Source organism: Schistocerca nitens, chromosome 8, assembly GCF_023898315.1.
Source record: "Schistocerca nitens isolate TAMUIC-IGC-003100 chromosome 8, iqSchNite1.1, whole genome shotgun sequence".
NCBI classification, from domain to species: Eukaryota; Metazoa; Arthropoda; class Insecta; order Orthoptera; family Acrididae; genus Schistocerca; species Schistocerca nitens.
In genome coordinates this window covers 79,915,418-79,932,720 of record NC_064621.1, presented here as the reverse complement: position 1 = coordinate 79,932,720, position 17,303 = coordinate 79,915,418, and the positions used below count along the sequence as shown (strand labels likewise).

Genomic DNA, 17,303 nt, shown 5'->3' with positions numbered 1-17,303 from the left:
GAATGCTTTGTGATGAGTTTCCACAAATTTCAAACACTGTTTAGCTTGAAATTGTCACAAGTTGCTTAAATTTTTGGAAATTGTGTATCCACTGGAATCCAAAACAGTTTATGGATGGCCACAAAATGAAGAGACTTGGCAGTGCTTTGACATTTCTCACCCAATACAGAGACGAGGGAGATGAATTCTTAAATAGAATTGTGACCAGTGATGAAACTTGCGTTTGTCATGTCACTCTAAAATCAAAACAACACACAATCGAGTGGACACACTCACAATCCCCCCAAAACACAAATTGAAAATGATTTTGTTAGAACAAAAAATTTTGCAGAGAGTTCTTGGACAAAACAATGGTTCAAATGGCTCTGAGCACTATGCGAATTAACTTCTGAGGTCATCAGTCGCCTAGAACTTAGAACTAATTAAACCTAACTAACCTAAGGACATCACACACATCCATGACCGAGGCAGGATTCGAACCTGCGACCATAGCAGTCGCTCGGCTCCAGACTGTAGCGCCTAGAACCACACGGCCACTCCGGCCGGCCAGTTCTGGGACAGATACAGCATTCTGCATGTTGAGGTGCTTCCCTGAGGTGAAACCATCAATGTGATATGAAACACTGAAAAGACTTCAGTGCACAATTCAAAACAAGAGATGTGAAATGCTCTGTCACGGCACTGTGTTGTTTCATGACTACACATGTCCCCATTCTACTTGTGTCACTCAAGGCCTTATTCAACAATTTGCTTTGGAGCACATTGATCATCTGCTGTACAGCCCCATCCCGCACCTTGTGACTAAGTCCTCCACCAGTTGTTGTTGTTGTGGTCTTCAGTCCCGAGACTGGTTTGATGCAGCTCTCCATGCTACTCTATCCTGAGCGAGTTTCTTCATCTCCCAATACCTACTGCAACCTACATCCTTCTGAATCTGCTTAGTGTATTCATCTCTTGGTCTCCCCCTACGAATTTTACCCTCCACGCTGCCCTCCAATACTAAATTGGTGATCCCTTGATGCCTCAGAACATGTCCTACCAACCGATCCCTTCTTCTGGTCAAGTTGTGCCACAAACTTCTCTTCTCCCCTATCCTATTCAATACTTCCTCATTAGTTATGTGATCTACCCATCTAATCTTCAGCATTCTTCTGTAGCACCACATTTCAAAAGCTTCTATTCTCTTCCTGTCCAAACTATTAACCGTCCATGTTTCACTTCCATACATGGCTACACTCCATACAAATACTTTCAGAAATGACTTCCTGACACTTAAATCTATACTCGATGTTAACAAATTTCTCTTCTTCAGAAACGCTTTCCTTGCCATTGCCAGTCTACATTTTATATCCTCTCTACTTCGACCATCATCAGTTATTTTGCTCCCCAAATAGCAAAACTCCTTTACTACTTTAAGTGTCTCATTTCCTAATCTAATACCCTCAACATCACCCGACTTAATTCGACTACATTCCATTATCCTCGTTTTGCTTTTGTTGATGTTCATCTTATATCCTCCCTTCAAGACACCATCCATTCCGTTCAACTGCTCTTCCAAGTCCTTTGCTGTCTCTGACAGAATTACAATGTCATCGGCGAACCTCAAAGTTTTTATTTCTTCTCCATGGATTTTAATACCTACTCCGAATTTTTCTTTTGTTTCCTTTACTGCTTGCTCAATATACAGATTGAATAACATCGGGGAGAGGATACAACCCTGTCTTACTCCCTTCCCAACCACTGCTTCCCTTTCATGTCCCTCGACTCTTATAACTGCGGTCTGGTTTCTGTACAAATTGTAAATAGCCTTTCGCTCCCTGTATTTTACCCCTGCCACCTTTAGAATTTGAAAGAGAGTATTCCAGTCAACATTGTCAAAAGCTTTCTCTAAGTCTACAAATGCTAGAAACGTAGGTTTGCCTTTCCTTAATCTTTCTTCTAAGATAAGTCGTAAGGTCAGTATTGCCTCACGTGTTCCAGTATTTCTACGGAAGCCAAACTGATCTTCCCCGAGGTCGGCTTCTACTAGTTTTTCCATTCATCTGTAAAGAATTCGTGTTAGTATTTTGCAGCTGTGGCTTATTAAACTGATTGTTCAGTAATTTTCACATCTGTCAACACCTGCTTTCTTTGGGATTGGAATTATTATATTCTTCTTGAAGTCTGAGGGTATTTCGCCTGTTTCATACATCTTGCTCACCAGATGGTAGAGTTTTGTCAGGACTGGCTCTCCCAAGGCCGTCAGTAGTTCCAATGGAATGTTGTCTACTCCGGGGGCCTTGTTTCGACTCAGATCTTTCAGTGCTCTGTCAAACTCTTCACGCAGTATCGTATCTCCCATTTCATCTTCATCTACGTCCTCTTCCATTTCCATAATATTGTCCTCAAGTACATCGCCCTTGTATAGACCCTCTATATACTCCTTCCACCTTTCTGCTTTCCCTTCTTTGCTTAGAACTTGGTTTCCATCTGAGCTCTTGATGTTCATACAAGTGTTTCTCTTATCTCCAAAGGTCTCTTTCATTTTCCTGTAGGCAGTATCTATCTTACCCCTACTGAGATAAACCTCTACATCCTTACATTTGTCCTCTAGCCATCCCTGCTTAGCCATTTTGCACTTCCTGTCGATCTCATTTTTGAGACATTTGTATTCCTTTTTGCCTGCTTCATTTACTGCATTTTTATATTTTCTCCTTTCATCAATTAAATTCAATATTTCTTCTGTTACCCAAGGATTTTTACTAGCCCTCGTCTTTTTACCTACTTGATCCTCTGCTGCCGTCACTACTTCATCCCTCAAAGCTACCCATTCTTCTTCTACTGTATTTCTTTCCCCCATTCCTGTCAATTGTTCCCTTATGCTCTCCCTGAGACTCTGTACAACCTCTGGTTCTTTCAGTTTATCCAGGTCCCATCTCCTTAAATTCCCACCTTTTTGCAGTTTCTTCAGTTTTAATCTACAGGTCATAACCAATAGATTGTGGTCAGAGTCCACATCTGCCCCTGGAAATGTCTTACAATTTAAAACCTGGTTCCTAAATCTCTGCCTTACCATTATATAATCTATCTGATACCTTTTAGTATCTTCAGGGTTCTTCCATGTATACAACCTTCTATCATGATTCTTAAACCAAGTGTTAGCTATGATTAAGTTATGCTCCGTGCAAAATTCTACCAGGCGGCTTCCTCTTTCATTTCTTAGCCCCAATCCATATTCACCTACTACGTTTCCTTCTCTCCCTTTTCCTACACTCGAATTCCAGTCACCCATGACTATTAAATTTTCGTCTCCCTTCACTATCTGAATAATTTCTTTTATTTCATCATACATTTCTTCAATTTCTTCGTCATCTGCAGAGCTAGTTGGCATATAAACTTGTACTACTGTAGTAGGTGTGGGCTTCGTATCTATCTTGGCCACAATAATGTGTTCACTATGCTGTTTGTAGTAGCTTACCCGCATTCCTATTTTCCTATTCATTATTAAACCTACTCCTGCATTACCCCTATTTGACTTTGTGTTTATAACCCTGTAGTCACCTGACCAGAAGTCTTGTTCCTCCTGCCACCGAACTTCACTAATTCCCACTATATCTAACTTTAACCTATCCATTTCCCTTTTTAAATTTTCTAACCTACCTGCCCGATTAAGGGATCTGACATTCCACGCTCCGATCCGTAGAACGCCAGTTTTCTTTCTCCTGATAACGACATCCTCTTGAGTAGTCCCCGCCCGGAGATCCGAATGGGGGACTATTTTACCTCCGGAATATTTTACCCAAGAGGATGCCATCATCATTTAATCATACAGTAAAGCTGCATGCCCTCGGGAAAAATTACGGCCGTAGTTTCCCCTTGCTTTCAGCCGTTCGCAGTACCAGCACAGCAAGGCCGTTTTGGTATGCAAAACACATACACACATTCACACACGCATAATTCACACACACATTGCCACTGTCATCTCCAGATGCTAAGGCCCAACTCTGATTGCATCTGAGGTGAGCAGTGATCTTTGCTGGGATGGGTAGTGGGGGTACAGAGGAGGCATGGGAGAAGAAGGGAAGGGATATCAGGGTAGGAATGCCGGAAGATGCTGAATGTCTGTAGGTGTTGCTGGGAGGGACACGGTGGAGACAAGATACTGGGCTAACTAGATGGAATGGGGGAGAGGGAGGCATAGGGAGAGTAAAGACAGAGAGAAGTGGAAAGGATTGTGCAGATACACTGGCAGAATAGAATGTGTGTAGGGCTGGAGTGGGAGTAGGTAACAGGATAGGCAAGCGGAAGACAGGGACTACCAAAGATTGAGGTCACAGGGTTACAGGAATAAAGGGTACATTGCAGGTAGTCACTTCCTGAATGGTGCTGTGGACACAGGTTTCACAATTTATTCTATGGACAGTGATGACAGCGAGCTGTAATCCAAGGACAAACATACCCCATATCATTTAGATGCAACTGAGGTCACATGAAGACTTATTTTGAAGAATTTGAAAAGATTGTGTAGTGTCACAAAATTGCTGACACTAGTGTCCTCCAACGATGCAATCACAGTGAATGTCTAATTTGACTATGATTAGTTTTAATGGACTATTATTTAATATATTTAATTGCTTTTTCACTAGGACTTGTTTAGGTTTTTTTTTTTTTTTTTTTTTTTTAACTTTGTGTGGGATGAGCAAGAGCTGCAGCCACCCATTGTTCATTCTCTGCATAACAAAGACTGGTTACTATTATGTCTGCCACGCATGCCGAAAATGTTGAGAGGATGACCTCCATTACACTGCATCAAGGAGGTCTGAACCTATTCTACCCTTGTGTTGCACAGATGCTATTCCTCTTTTAAAAATGGATTGTTGTTAATTTTTTCTAGACTAATTGGAGAAACTTGTCACAAAAGTAATAATACTTGTTAATTATACCCACTGAGCAAAATGTAACACTGATTTTACCAAACTACATTATACATTAGCAACAGAAAAGCCCCACAATTTTTGTAGTTGTGACGAAAAAGAGATTGCAACTAAGTCTTTTTTCTCAGTTAGCTGCCTTTTCATTTGTAGTCAGAATTGAATTGCCTTTAAAACTGGACAAATATTCAACAATAGTGAACATTTCTGCAGACGATGGTAAACTCTAGACATGATCCAATGGCATGCCAGTGTGTTTCGTGCAGCAATGCTGTCAACACTCACAGTAAGGTACAATGGGAACGAAATGGGTAGTGTCCGCTGTTGGTTCTATGCAGCCAATGAGAAAGCAGTGGGCAGATGATGCTGGAAGCAAGAGATGAAGAAAAATATTGCCACATTCTCATGTCAGTATAGATGGGAACTACGATACGTATTCAGGGGGGGGGGGGGGGGGGGGGAGCTGTATTCTCAGGTCCCACCATAACCACCACCTCAGACATCGTAAAATATTCAGAAGAAACAGCATAATACTTGTTACAACTGCAATTATAAATTTCATTTCTGCTCATTTCAATTATAAATTTCGTTGCTGCTCATTTCACTCAGTTTCAACAGTGCTATTACATCCCACCCTAATCTTCACCTCAGAAATCGTGGCATATTTGGAAGAAACAGACAATTATATATCACGAAGAAGATCATAAATTTCAGTGCTGCCCTTGCATAGGAATACACTGCCTCTTTTCTCATCTCTCATTGATTAGGTAAACCATCATCCCAGAAGCGATACCAGTGGTGATGACAATGATGATTAAAAATAGTAATACCACAAACAACGACCTCAAGTAGTAGGCATAGGAAATAAAGATAAAAATCAATGCAAATCATTTCTTTTTGGTTAATTTATTTCTCTTTGTGTTGTCAAAATGTAAGCATAAATTCAAAATAAAATCCTTAGGCAGGTACTTTATATCAATGAAACAGTTTATGAGTTTTATTACTCTGAATATATTACAAGTAAAATGTTCTCAAAGAGCCTCCTAAAATAAAATAAAAAGGGTCGGGGGTCAAGCAGGGTTGTCTTGTACGTGTGTAAATATGGTATCCTGGTTGCACCTGAGGAAGGGCTGGAAGCCCTGAAATCGATCATGACGCAATAAAAAGAAATTGAAGGTCTTTTTGCAGTCGGAGACACATTTATTCCTAATCTCAATAATAATTCTATAATCCTCTGAAATCATTTATGGGACGCTACAAACTCTCATTAATCTTCCTTACCAATGATGGCCCTCTCAGCTGGTGGTGTTTGAGATGCTGGAGCACCACGTCTACTCTGGTGGAGCTGCTGTGTTGCTTTGATGTACAGATTCAGCACACCTGGAGCAGAACATAATGCCATGCTCCACTGTGTTGTACGTACAAACCTGAAACACGGAGAAACTTACAGTGGTGCACAGCATGTTGTCAGTTGTCAATATCGCAAGGCCTATTAGGAGGAGGGAGAGAGGTGAGGTTGGGGAGGAGGAGGGAGAGAGGTGAGGTTGGGGAGGAGGAGGGAAGGGGAGTGGTTTCTACCCATGGGACCCAGACCGCAATGACCTCAATATTTTAATATTCACTTATTTCACACTAATGTGATTTCAGCTTTATAACCATTATCAAGATGAAACATCAAAAAATGCTGGACATGCCTGAATGACATGTCATTGTCGAAATATTACAATTATCTCTGAAGTGGTTTTGACAAATGTTGATGTCAGTTGATGTACTGATGTCATGCATGTATGTCACAGCAACGTATCAGCCAACACAAATGCGGTATAATATGCACAGTGTCAGCTGAACTATTTATTCATTTACATTCATATCCTGTAATGTGATGACTGTTTTATAAGACTAGATATATATGTTCTAATACTCTGATGATGATTACATATCATTGAGGCATGTCAGAGATTTGGTGATTTTTATGTACACTCTTCAAAATGGTTATAAAGCTGAAAAGTGTGAAATAAATGAATATTAAAATGTACAGCCAAATAGCAGAATGTCCTGTATGACTGTGGTCCCAACAAAGGAGAAATGATTTTCATAGGTGTAAAACTAGTTTCTGACTTTGAAGCTTCTCTCTGAATTTAAAGTTGTTGCAAACTCGCAGAGATGTAACGATGGCTTTTTTTTCTTCAACAGTTTCTGATCTGATTTTGGTAACCAATTCTGAAAGTTACTATACTTTCAGATTCAGAAGAACTATCAGTTACATCTCTTGTTGAAACATGAGCTCAGTGTTACACCTATTGATGAAGACAGCTTGCTTTCAGAATCTGTAGATGAGTTATCACTAAGGTCGACAATGAATAATTCATCCTCACTGTTGCTTTCGTGTCTCCCTGACCCCTTTCTCAATGCAACCACAACGCCCTATCATTTCCTTAGTAGTAAAAAATGATGAGAAACACACTGCTGATGATAATCCTCATGAACAGTAAGATGTAAAGTGAAGCCAAATGTTGCAAAATGAGGTCAGAACCAATTAAGTACCCAAAGCCAGCCTGGTAGCCAGAACTATGAAAAGCTACTGTGATATTGGCAGAAATCCCGGTGTACACTTAAACTCGTCAACATTACTCGGGTATCTGAGTGCTGGTATGTCTATATGCATCATTAGTGCTCAGGAGTCAGTAAGAAGGCATGAGCTAACTTTTCAATGGTGCTGAACAAAATTCCAGAGGCCATATTGTATTTATCAACAGCATCTGGGAAGTAGCAGGGCAAGACAAGTGAACTCATTAACAGCAGTCAGAAGGCTAACAGACTGGCTGAAGAACTACTGGGGAATAGTTTCACCTATATTATTCAAGAAGAGAGGCTCAATTCCTATTCCAAGATTAGGGCAATATTAGTAAGTGGTAGATTACTTTGAGAAACTTCTGGATGAAGGAAACCCGAAAACCTTGAGAAGAGGGCAATCCCAGTTAGAAAATGATATGGGATATATCATGAGAAGACCTGGTATCAGATCTGAAGGAAAGAGAAACTGGAAATCTATAAAGAAGATCAGTTTCCATATGAATGGAGTGAGGGAGAGAGAGTGTGTATAATTTTGCCCAGTTACAAAGAGGAAAAAAGACATACAAGGCTGTGCTAACTAGAGGAAAATTAAATTCATGTTGTTGTTGTTGATGATGATGACGATGATGATGATGATGATGATGATGAGTATTATTTCAGCTGAAGACTGACTGGTTTCCTGCAGCTCTCCACACTACTCTATATTGTGCAAGTCTCTTCATCTCTGATAACTACTGCAACCAGCATACATTTGAACTGACTTACTCCATCCACCCCTGTGTCATCCCACACAATTTTTACCCTTCACACTTCCTTCCATTATCAAACTGGTCCCTTTAAGTCTCAGAATGTATCCTATCCACTGATCCCTTCTCCTAGACAGGTTATGCCAAACATTTCATTTTTCCCCTAATCATATCAGCACACCTCATTTGTTACTCAATCTACCCATTTAATCTTCACCATTCTTCCACAGCACCACATCTCACGAGCTTATATTCTCTTCTTGTCTGAACTGCTTATCATCCCAACTTCACTTGATACAAGACCACACTACATACAAATATCTTCAGAACAGAGGTTGCAACACTTTAATTTATACTAGTTAACAATGTCCTCTTTTTTTACAAATGCTTCTGATGCTAAGCCAGTCTTCACGTTACATCTTCTACTTCAGCCATCATCAGCAAAATAGGTGACCAAATCACAAAACTCATATATTACCGTATTTATCAAAGTATAGGATGACGCTGATTGTAAGACGACTGCCCCCCCCCCCCTTTTCCCTTTGGCAAAAGGTTTCATGAGGAAAATTTATTGTTAACAACAGGGAACTAACATGCATTGAGATTAGAAAACAGTGCATTGATAATGGCTAGGTACACTGACGAATCAAAATTGCAGACTGCTTTATTGACACATAGTATCTGCCTAAAAAGTTAACATTATGACCTTACGACTTATCTTAGAAGAAAGATTAAGGAAAGGCAAACCTGCGTTTCTAGCATTTGTAGACTTAGAGAAAGCTTTTGACAATGTTGACTGGAATACTCTCTTTCAAATTCTGAAGGTGGCAGGGGTAAAATACAGGGAGCGAAAGGCTATTTACAATTTGTACAGAAACCAGATGGCAGTTACGAGAGTCGAGGGGCATGAAAGGGAAGCAGTGGTTGGGAAGGGTGTGAGACAGGGTTGTAGCCTATCCCCGATGTTATTCAATCTGTATATCGAGCAAGCAGTAAAGGAAACCAAATGAAAAATTTGGAGTAGGTAATAAAATCCAGGGAGAAGAAATAAAAACTTTGAGGTTTGCCGATGACATTGTAATTCTGTCAGAGACAGCAAAGGACTTGGAAGAGCAGTTGAATGGAATGGACAGTGTCTTGAAAGGAGGATATAAGATGAACATCAACAAAAGTAAAACGAGGATAATGGAATGCAGTCGAATTAAGTCGGGTGATGCTGAGGGAATTAGGCTAGGAAATGAGTCACTTAAAGTAGTAAAGGAGTTTTGCTATTTGGGGAGCAAAATAACTGATGATGGTCGAAGTAGAGAGGATATAAAATGTAGACTGGCAATGGCAAGGAAAGCGTTTCTGAAGAAGAGAAATTTGTTAACATCGAGTATAGATTTAAGTGTCAGGAAGTCGTTTCTGAATGTATTTGTATGGAGTGTAGCCATGTATGGAAGTGAAACATGGACAATAAATAGTTTGGACAAGAAGAGAATAGAAGCTTTTGAAATGTGGTGCTACAGAAGAATGCTGAAGATTAGATAGGTAGATCACATAACTAATGAGGAGGTATTGAATAGGATTGGGGAGAAGAGAAGTTTGTGGCACAACTTGACTAGAAGAAGGGACCGGTTGGTAGGACATGTCCTGAGGCATCAAGGGATCACAAATTTAGCATTGGAGGGTAGCATGGAGGGTAAAAATCATAGAGGGAGACCAAGAGATGAATACACTAAGCAGATTCAGAAGGATGTAGGTTGCAGTAGGTACTGGGAGATGAAGGAGCTTGCACAGGACAGATTAGCATGGAGAGCTGTATCAAACCAGTCTCGGGGCTGAAGACCACAACAACAACATATAGCATTTATTGATTGTCTACATTTTGATAACACAAGTAGCAATAAAATAAAGAAATAGTTTACATTTATTTTCAGACAGTCTTCTTTTTTTATATTTTTCACTTACTAAGCCTGTCATCTGTGATAACACAATTTATCTTCATTGTCACATACACTGGCTGTTTTTCCTTATATGTTACAATTTCTGAGGTTGTGGTTACTGTGGAACCTGTGAACACAGCTGTTTTTATCCAAATTCATATCATATTTCACTTCTATACTGACATAATACTGTTACAATGGCTCTTGCTTCCAGACATATTGTCCACCTGTTGCTCTCTCATTGGCCGTGTAGAACCAACAGCTGACACATCACATTTCATCCTCATCAAATGTCACAGTGACAGTCGACAACATTGCAGCACAGGACACAGAAGTAAGCCACTGGCTCGCATCTAGACTTTTACTGTTTCCAAAAATGGAAAATCCAAGATGAAATGTAACAATATAATGAAAAGCATAGTTGCTATTCACCATACAGCAGAGATGCTGAATTGCAGAAAAGCACAACAAAAAGGCTGTCGGAAAAGTTAGCTTTCACTGGATGTGGGTAGTGATGAAGCTGGGGCGGGGAGTGGGAGGGATAGCAGGGTGCTGCTGGGAGCATGCAGGGACAAAGTGGAGAGTGGGGCAGCTAGGTGCAGTCGGAATATTAGACGGAGGGCGGGGCAGAGAGGGGAGGGGAGTTAGCAGAAAAGGAGAGAAACAAAAAGATTGTGTGTGTTGGTGGAATAGAGGGCTGTGTAGTGCTGGAAAGGCAACAGGAAAGAGGCTGAATGGGTAAGGACAATGACTAATCAAGGTTGACCTCAGGATATATTGCAAGGAGAGTTCCCACCTGCACAATTCAGAAAAGCTGGTGTTGGTGGGAAGGATCCAGATGGCACAGGCTGCGAAGCAGTCATTGAAATGAAGGACATTGTGTAGATTCCCATGGTTAGCAACACTAGATTATTTGCTGCCCACTCAACTCCCTGAACCTGCAGTTGCCCCACCATCTACCGACATCTATTGGTACAATCTCCAAGACAGGTCTTAAAGCTGTAATTTCTTCTCATGACAACAATTATAGTCAGTTTAACATGATTTATTTCATTTGTTAGATATTTCATTCTCAACAGCAAAAAACGTGCAAGAAGCTACATGTTCGCAAAATTAAGATGCTGAGATAGATGTGTGGAGCAGGAAATTGGATAGAATTCCTAATGAGAAAATGGAAGGAGTTTGAAGAGTTAATAAGGTGTATAAGAACATCTATGACCAAAGACATCATTGGTATGGACATGTAATGAGAAGAGATCAAACTTATTTTGGATTAAGATGGATGGGGATGTAACAGAGAGCTCCAGGGAACGAGGTAAGAAGAGAAACATAGACTATGTTCAAGGTAACCAGAGGGAGAAACAACCAACCGTAATGGGTTAAACTGAAGAAATTTGCCAAGGTAGAAAAAGATTTTTGTTCATACCTCTCTCTCCAAGTCAGCCACTGTAACTGACAGTTACCACTTATTTTTAAGAATAATGGTAGAACACAGCCATTAAAAAGAGCAACCTATAACCCAAGTGTCATAGTTTGATTGCTTCTAATTAACAATAACAACTACTGAATCAAAGAGAGCACCACAATAACAGGAATTCAAGTGTGAACATAAAACAGTCATCACAAGTATTTTGTTACAGCTTTGCTCTTATAAGCATCCAAAAATAGCATTTTTCAATAACACACCAAACAAAAATTTAATAGAAACTATTGTTTAATAATTACCCTCTCCAGAGTTCAATGCTGGTAGGTTGTGTGCTTAGAAGAGCTTCAATCTGCCGAGAAGCTACATCAGCTGACAATGAAGACTCCGCAATTGTAACTCGTTTTCGTACAAGCTGTTTGTTCCCTGGGTTAAGGGCTAGGGCACGATCAATGATTGATAACTGCCGTTCTGCCATTGTGCCCTTTCCATGTACTCCACGATATGCGCGTTCAAACTGATGTACAACTTCCTGCAGAACAACAGGAGGGTCAGTTTATTTCATCATTTAAGTTCATGAACAGGTATTGACTACACAGTCAGTTCAATGAATCAACAATTATTATGCAGCAACAAAATATTGCATCCAATTAAATACAACAACAATCACCAACAATGTCAGTGTCCAATGCGTGTATACATCAATTTGCATATTAACCTAGAATACTATACCAATTTTGAACAATTACTATACCAATTTTGAGCTCTTCCATACCTATATCTTCATTGATTTGACTACCACACCTAGTTTTGACCAGGAAAATAATTAACAGTGACATATTGCCAGAATTATGAATCCTTTATTGGAGGAAACTTAAAGAAAAATACAGTTCAAGATTTACACAGTCTTTCCATTGCAAAAAAATCACAAAAACTCAAACTGCATAGGTTCACAAACAAAAAGGCATTGATACATATTTTTCACCCAACGGTAACAATATGTAATAAGTACCCAAAAGAAAATTGCATCAGCTCTTACACAATAATTTGAGTGATCGCGTGCCAAGGTTATTGAATATGAACAATAGTAACACAAACAACGGAAAGAGAAATTACTAGATCAGTTTATCCAATGAAGGAAAAGTAACTTGGCAAAGAAAGAGGAAACACAAAAAATATGTACACCTAATGAAATAATCAGAGTAGCTGACATATAAATGAATATAAGATCCAAAAAACATACAACAAATTAATCAAAGGTGCCACTGACTAAAGAATATGGCTACATATCACAAATGGCCTCTTGACTATAAATGTTGCACTGAGGAATTGTATGAAATCAATTCTGAAGAAACAACGTTCCGCCAGAAAGTAACTCATCCCCATAATGTGAATTCCTTCAGGCTTCATGAGCATTGCCAATGGCACGTATTGCAAGCAGTCTTGTGATGTTTCCCATCACACGTTACACAGTTGCTTTTTGTCATACTTCTCAGCTTATAGCTGGAATCTCTACAGATGCGGCATTCTTTAGGCTGAGAGGGATGGGTGATGGACATGGCTCCATGACCTGCATTGGAAATTGATGGGCAAGTGGTAGAGTTCCTCTTTCTTTTGTTTGAGACACTGTTCAATGAGGTTTTTAACTTCAACATGTTTTCTGTTCTCTGCATCATGTGCCGATGTTGCCCTACAATATCTTTTCTTTCAATGGGCCATTCCTTTGACAAAGCACCTGCAAGGGAGAACATGAAAACCAGGCGAGACAGATTCTGTTCATCGCTTCTACACTATGGGCTCTGTACAAACTGTGCATATAAATAATTTAGGTGTTTATTGAGGCAATATTTACCATATTGTAAAACTAACAGACTGGCCACCGCTTGGTTTTTCTTATGGCATTTGCAGCGTGGCACATCTGGTCAAACGTATCAACGCCAGAATTTGTTTCATTGTACTGGAGAATATTGTACAGTTTATGGTTGTCTGGATGGATGCAGGCCATTGTAATGAGCGGATTAAAGGATGCAAACGAGGTTGTTATGTTTTGGCTTGTAGGGAACTGCCGTCAGATTGTCATCATAAATGAAGAAGGCCTGTAGGCCGGTTTTCAAAATTTATATCAACGAATTCAGCTGGAAGTTCCCCCTTGTTCAACCGAATTGTCTCCAGGGCAGTGAGCTCGTAGTCAGACTTAAGCTTCTTTGAAAGCAGAATGGACATGCAGCAATTGTCCAAGGTTATATTTCAATTTGAGCCTTCAACAGATTGAAATAGTTTTTCTACAAAAAAAATCTGCCACTAGTATTCCAGTCAGGGTCATACCCTTCCCCAAAAGTGGCACTGTGTGTACCACAAATTTTGTCCCACTGTCACACATCATTACAATTTTCATTCCATATCTGCCAGGTTTGTTGGTAATTTATATCTTGAATGTGACCTGCCTACGGAATCCAACTAGTTGTTCATCAATAATGACATAGGCACCATGTTCTCTAGCATCATCTCTCAAATCTTCCTCACTGCAGATAGCTTATCATTGGGGACCCGTGATGTTCCGATGTCAAATCGAAGACAGCTTATGATAAAACTGAATCGAGCCCTGGAAGTTGTAGCCAAAACCTGGGCACCACATCTGCTCTCATTGAACCAAATACACATTGGGATATGATTCACCTTCAGGGCAGGCCAGAAAAGCTTTCAGCTCACTTTTGCTGGTGACCAACATTCCATTTATGGGTTTATACTATGTGTGTTGCTCAGCAATTTCAGCATTCATGCAAAGTAACATTTCATTGAGAATGTCACCTGAGAAAAATAACTCAAAACATTTTCGAATATCACACCTATACCCAGTGGAAGCAGTCAGTCTTCGACGAATATGAACTACATTTATGCTGGTGTTTTACCAATGGTTTCATGCAAACTTTTGTTTTCCAGGCCATTCCTGTCTTAGGCATTAGCTCACCTTTAGATGGCACCAGGATACATAGGAAGTCATCTACAGAGGACAACGTTGTGACAGCCATCTGGTATGCTGCTGAGGAGCTCCTCTTCCTTGAACCAGTCTTGTTATTTGTGTTCTCCACATTTTTCAGGCCAGTATTTTTGGAGTGAATAGCTGATTGCTTTGCCTTCTTGTTTTTCACAACAAGTGCTTCCTTCTCAATTTGGGCCACCATTGCATTGAGTTTTTCTTCATCCCAATCTGATACAACATAGTCGATAGTGTCACTGGAAACAATGTCTTCCTTTTCGACATTCATCAGAATCATCATGTCAAGATCTGATTCCATTGCATCCATAACTCTCAGTTTTGGGTAATTTGTCAGAATCTACAAAGAAAATGAAAGTTATGGAATAGGCACCACAACTCACTTGAAATCAAAACAAAATTTTTAACAAACATCCAGTCAGACACCTATAGCAAGTTGGTCTCTCATTACTAAACGTTTGTTGCATTGACGAGTCCATTCCCCCCCCTCCCATGAATACTAAACGTTAGTCATTTTGATGCATCAAAATTGAAGTGCACACCTATACCTTCATTGATTTGATGTTGTAACTTTGTGACCAAATAGGGTTTACCTGATCGAAGAGCAGCGCAGGTCACATCCACCAGTGGAATCAGAGAGCCAACTACATCCACCAGGCACCGCTGCGAGGACAGTGTGCCCCTCCCTCCCATAATAAGAGAAAGGATTACTGAAGGGGAATATGTTTGTCGAATCAACTACTACCAATAGTATTCTAAGTTTAAGATAACACTGGTTTGTGTGCCTTAGCAGTATTAAACAGTTCTGTACTGTCGCGGAATAGTAAAGAGTTGGAAACGTGGAATATTGTCAAAGTTTCGTTGCCTATGCCGAGAGCCAGAGGCTAAGAGAGCCAAGAGCTAAGACGATTCCACATATATCGGAATGTGTCATCACGCAAGGGCAATGGCCTGGTTACACACAACAGGTGAGAGAGAATTGCTTAGCACGCGGGTTTGTGTTAGACGGAGACTTTCGTAGAGTGCAAGACAGAGGTATAGCGTCAGCTGTAATGCATTTCACAACTTTGCTTAAGTCTGCCACAACAACATGTAACTCTGTTGCAAGGACACCTAAGGGGCAAGTACAACAGATGAATCAGCAGTATAAGTGAAATGAATGCGGTCATTACAAACGAGCATGATGTCAGGACGTCGCTCGTGCTTCCTTTAAATACGCCAGCTTGGATAGCAACAAAGCACTCGCACTCGCAGTTAGATTTGCAGTTAGATGTGTACTGGGTCGCTGCGTAGCACTCAGCTCGGTGATCGACATGTTAATCTTTATTAAGGAGATGTTGCAGTAAGGGTGGCCCATCCAGCAGCAGACGTGAGGGGACAGTACCAGCTCTGGTCCTCTCTGCTGCCGCTGACAATCATCAACCCTGGATTAGCAGACATCACGGCAGACTCGCTCGCTGCCAATGCTGACCACATCAATGAGCTGTCGTCGAGATCGTGCATGCATCGGCCGCCACAACCGGGTGAGCCGACGACGCTGGGGAACTGCAGCCCGTTCCGCCCGTCCAATGCGGACGAGCCACCAGGAGGAGCAGGGAAGAAGATGGGGTGGGATAGAGTACACTCTGCACTACGAGAACACTTCTCATGCCGACAGCACCGGGACTCCAACCCAGAGCCTTCACACGCACCAGCTTGCTGTCCGCAGCTGAGCCGCCGCTCAGCCGGGCGCCGCCAGCCACGCACGGCCGAAGTAAGGACATTCCTCTGCTACGTCACAGCAAGCGGCACTGCACTAGCAAGACTGCGCAGCCCGGATCTGGTTTCATCGCTACGAGTCAGCGAGGACTCGGGGAAGGTTGTTGATATCACCAAGCCACATTGTACTCGGCAGGAATAAAGATGTTATGAGTTAATAATGTTTCTTTGGCATTTCTGACGCTTCTACAGCCATTTTGTAGCATCCTGACAACCGCTCGGCTATCCAGTCCACCATAGGCGACTGGGACCACCGGGACTGCCAACAGATTTGGTGTCAGAAGTCCTCGCGCCCACCACCTACAGATTTGGTGTAGTGGTAAGTGCACGAGGCGATTTTTGTTAATAACTATAGATGCACGTTCTTTGTTGGGAGTGCACTTTGTCAGACCTGCGGAAACAGCAGATTTATCTGAGTTTAAGGGAAACAGTTGGGAAACGTACTTGCTACCAGTCAGATGTACTGTGTGTAATTTAACGGGGCATGGGGAGCCGTGCACGAAGTTTGTGCCAGTGGAATGTTCAATTTGTAAACGGTTTGGTCATGCAGCGCACATTTGTAGAGAGTGTCGCTGGGCAATAACAAGGCGGAAGGATTAATTTTGTTTAGTTGTGCATTGTGAGTCTTGTTTGTCTTCTTGTGTGTAGTGCTAAACTGTAACAAAGGAGTTGAGTAGCTAGTGTAGTTATTATTCTGAGGAGTAAATTCAGTATAGAGTAAGTTGTTGGTAATTTGCACAAATCATGCCGGAAACAAGATCCATTAGTACTGAAGTGAGTATAGCTGCTTTGACGGAGCAAGTCTCAAAATTGTTAGAAGAGAATGCGCAGCATAAGTTACGTCATGTAGAATTAATGATGCAAATGGAGACCTTGCGTTCGGTGCAAGAGTCGCAAACGGGTTCAAGTGAGTGCAAGTCAGAAGCAATGTCCAACCTTGCAATATATCCTTCAGTAGCTAACCTGATT

General features: G+C 41.0%; 1 protein-coding gene across 1 annotated transcript in view; it reads right to left on the bottom strand.

Moving 5' to 3' along the window:
* The window catches only part of LOC126198999 (nuclear exosome regulator NRDE2), a 162,830-nt gene that overhangs the window by 93,102 nt on the left and 52,425 nt on the right, over positions 1-17,303 (bottom strand). Inside the window, exons 5-6 of the mRNA XM_049935675.1 lie at positions 11,884-12,113; positions 6,192-6,337 (exon numbers count right to left, since the gene is read on the bottom strand). Coding sequence (XP_049791632.1) covers positions 6,192-6,337; positions 11,884-12,113 — 376 coding nt within the window. The remainder of the gene's footprint in view (positions 1-6,191; positions 6,338-11,883; positions 12,114-17,303) is intronic.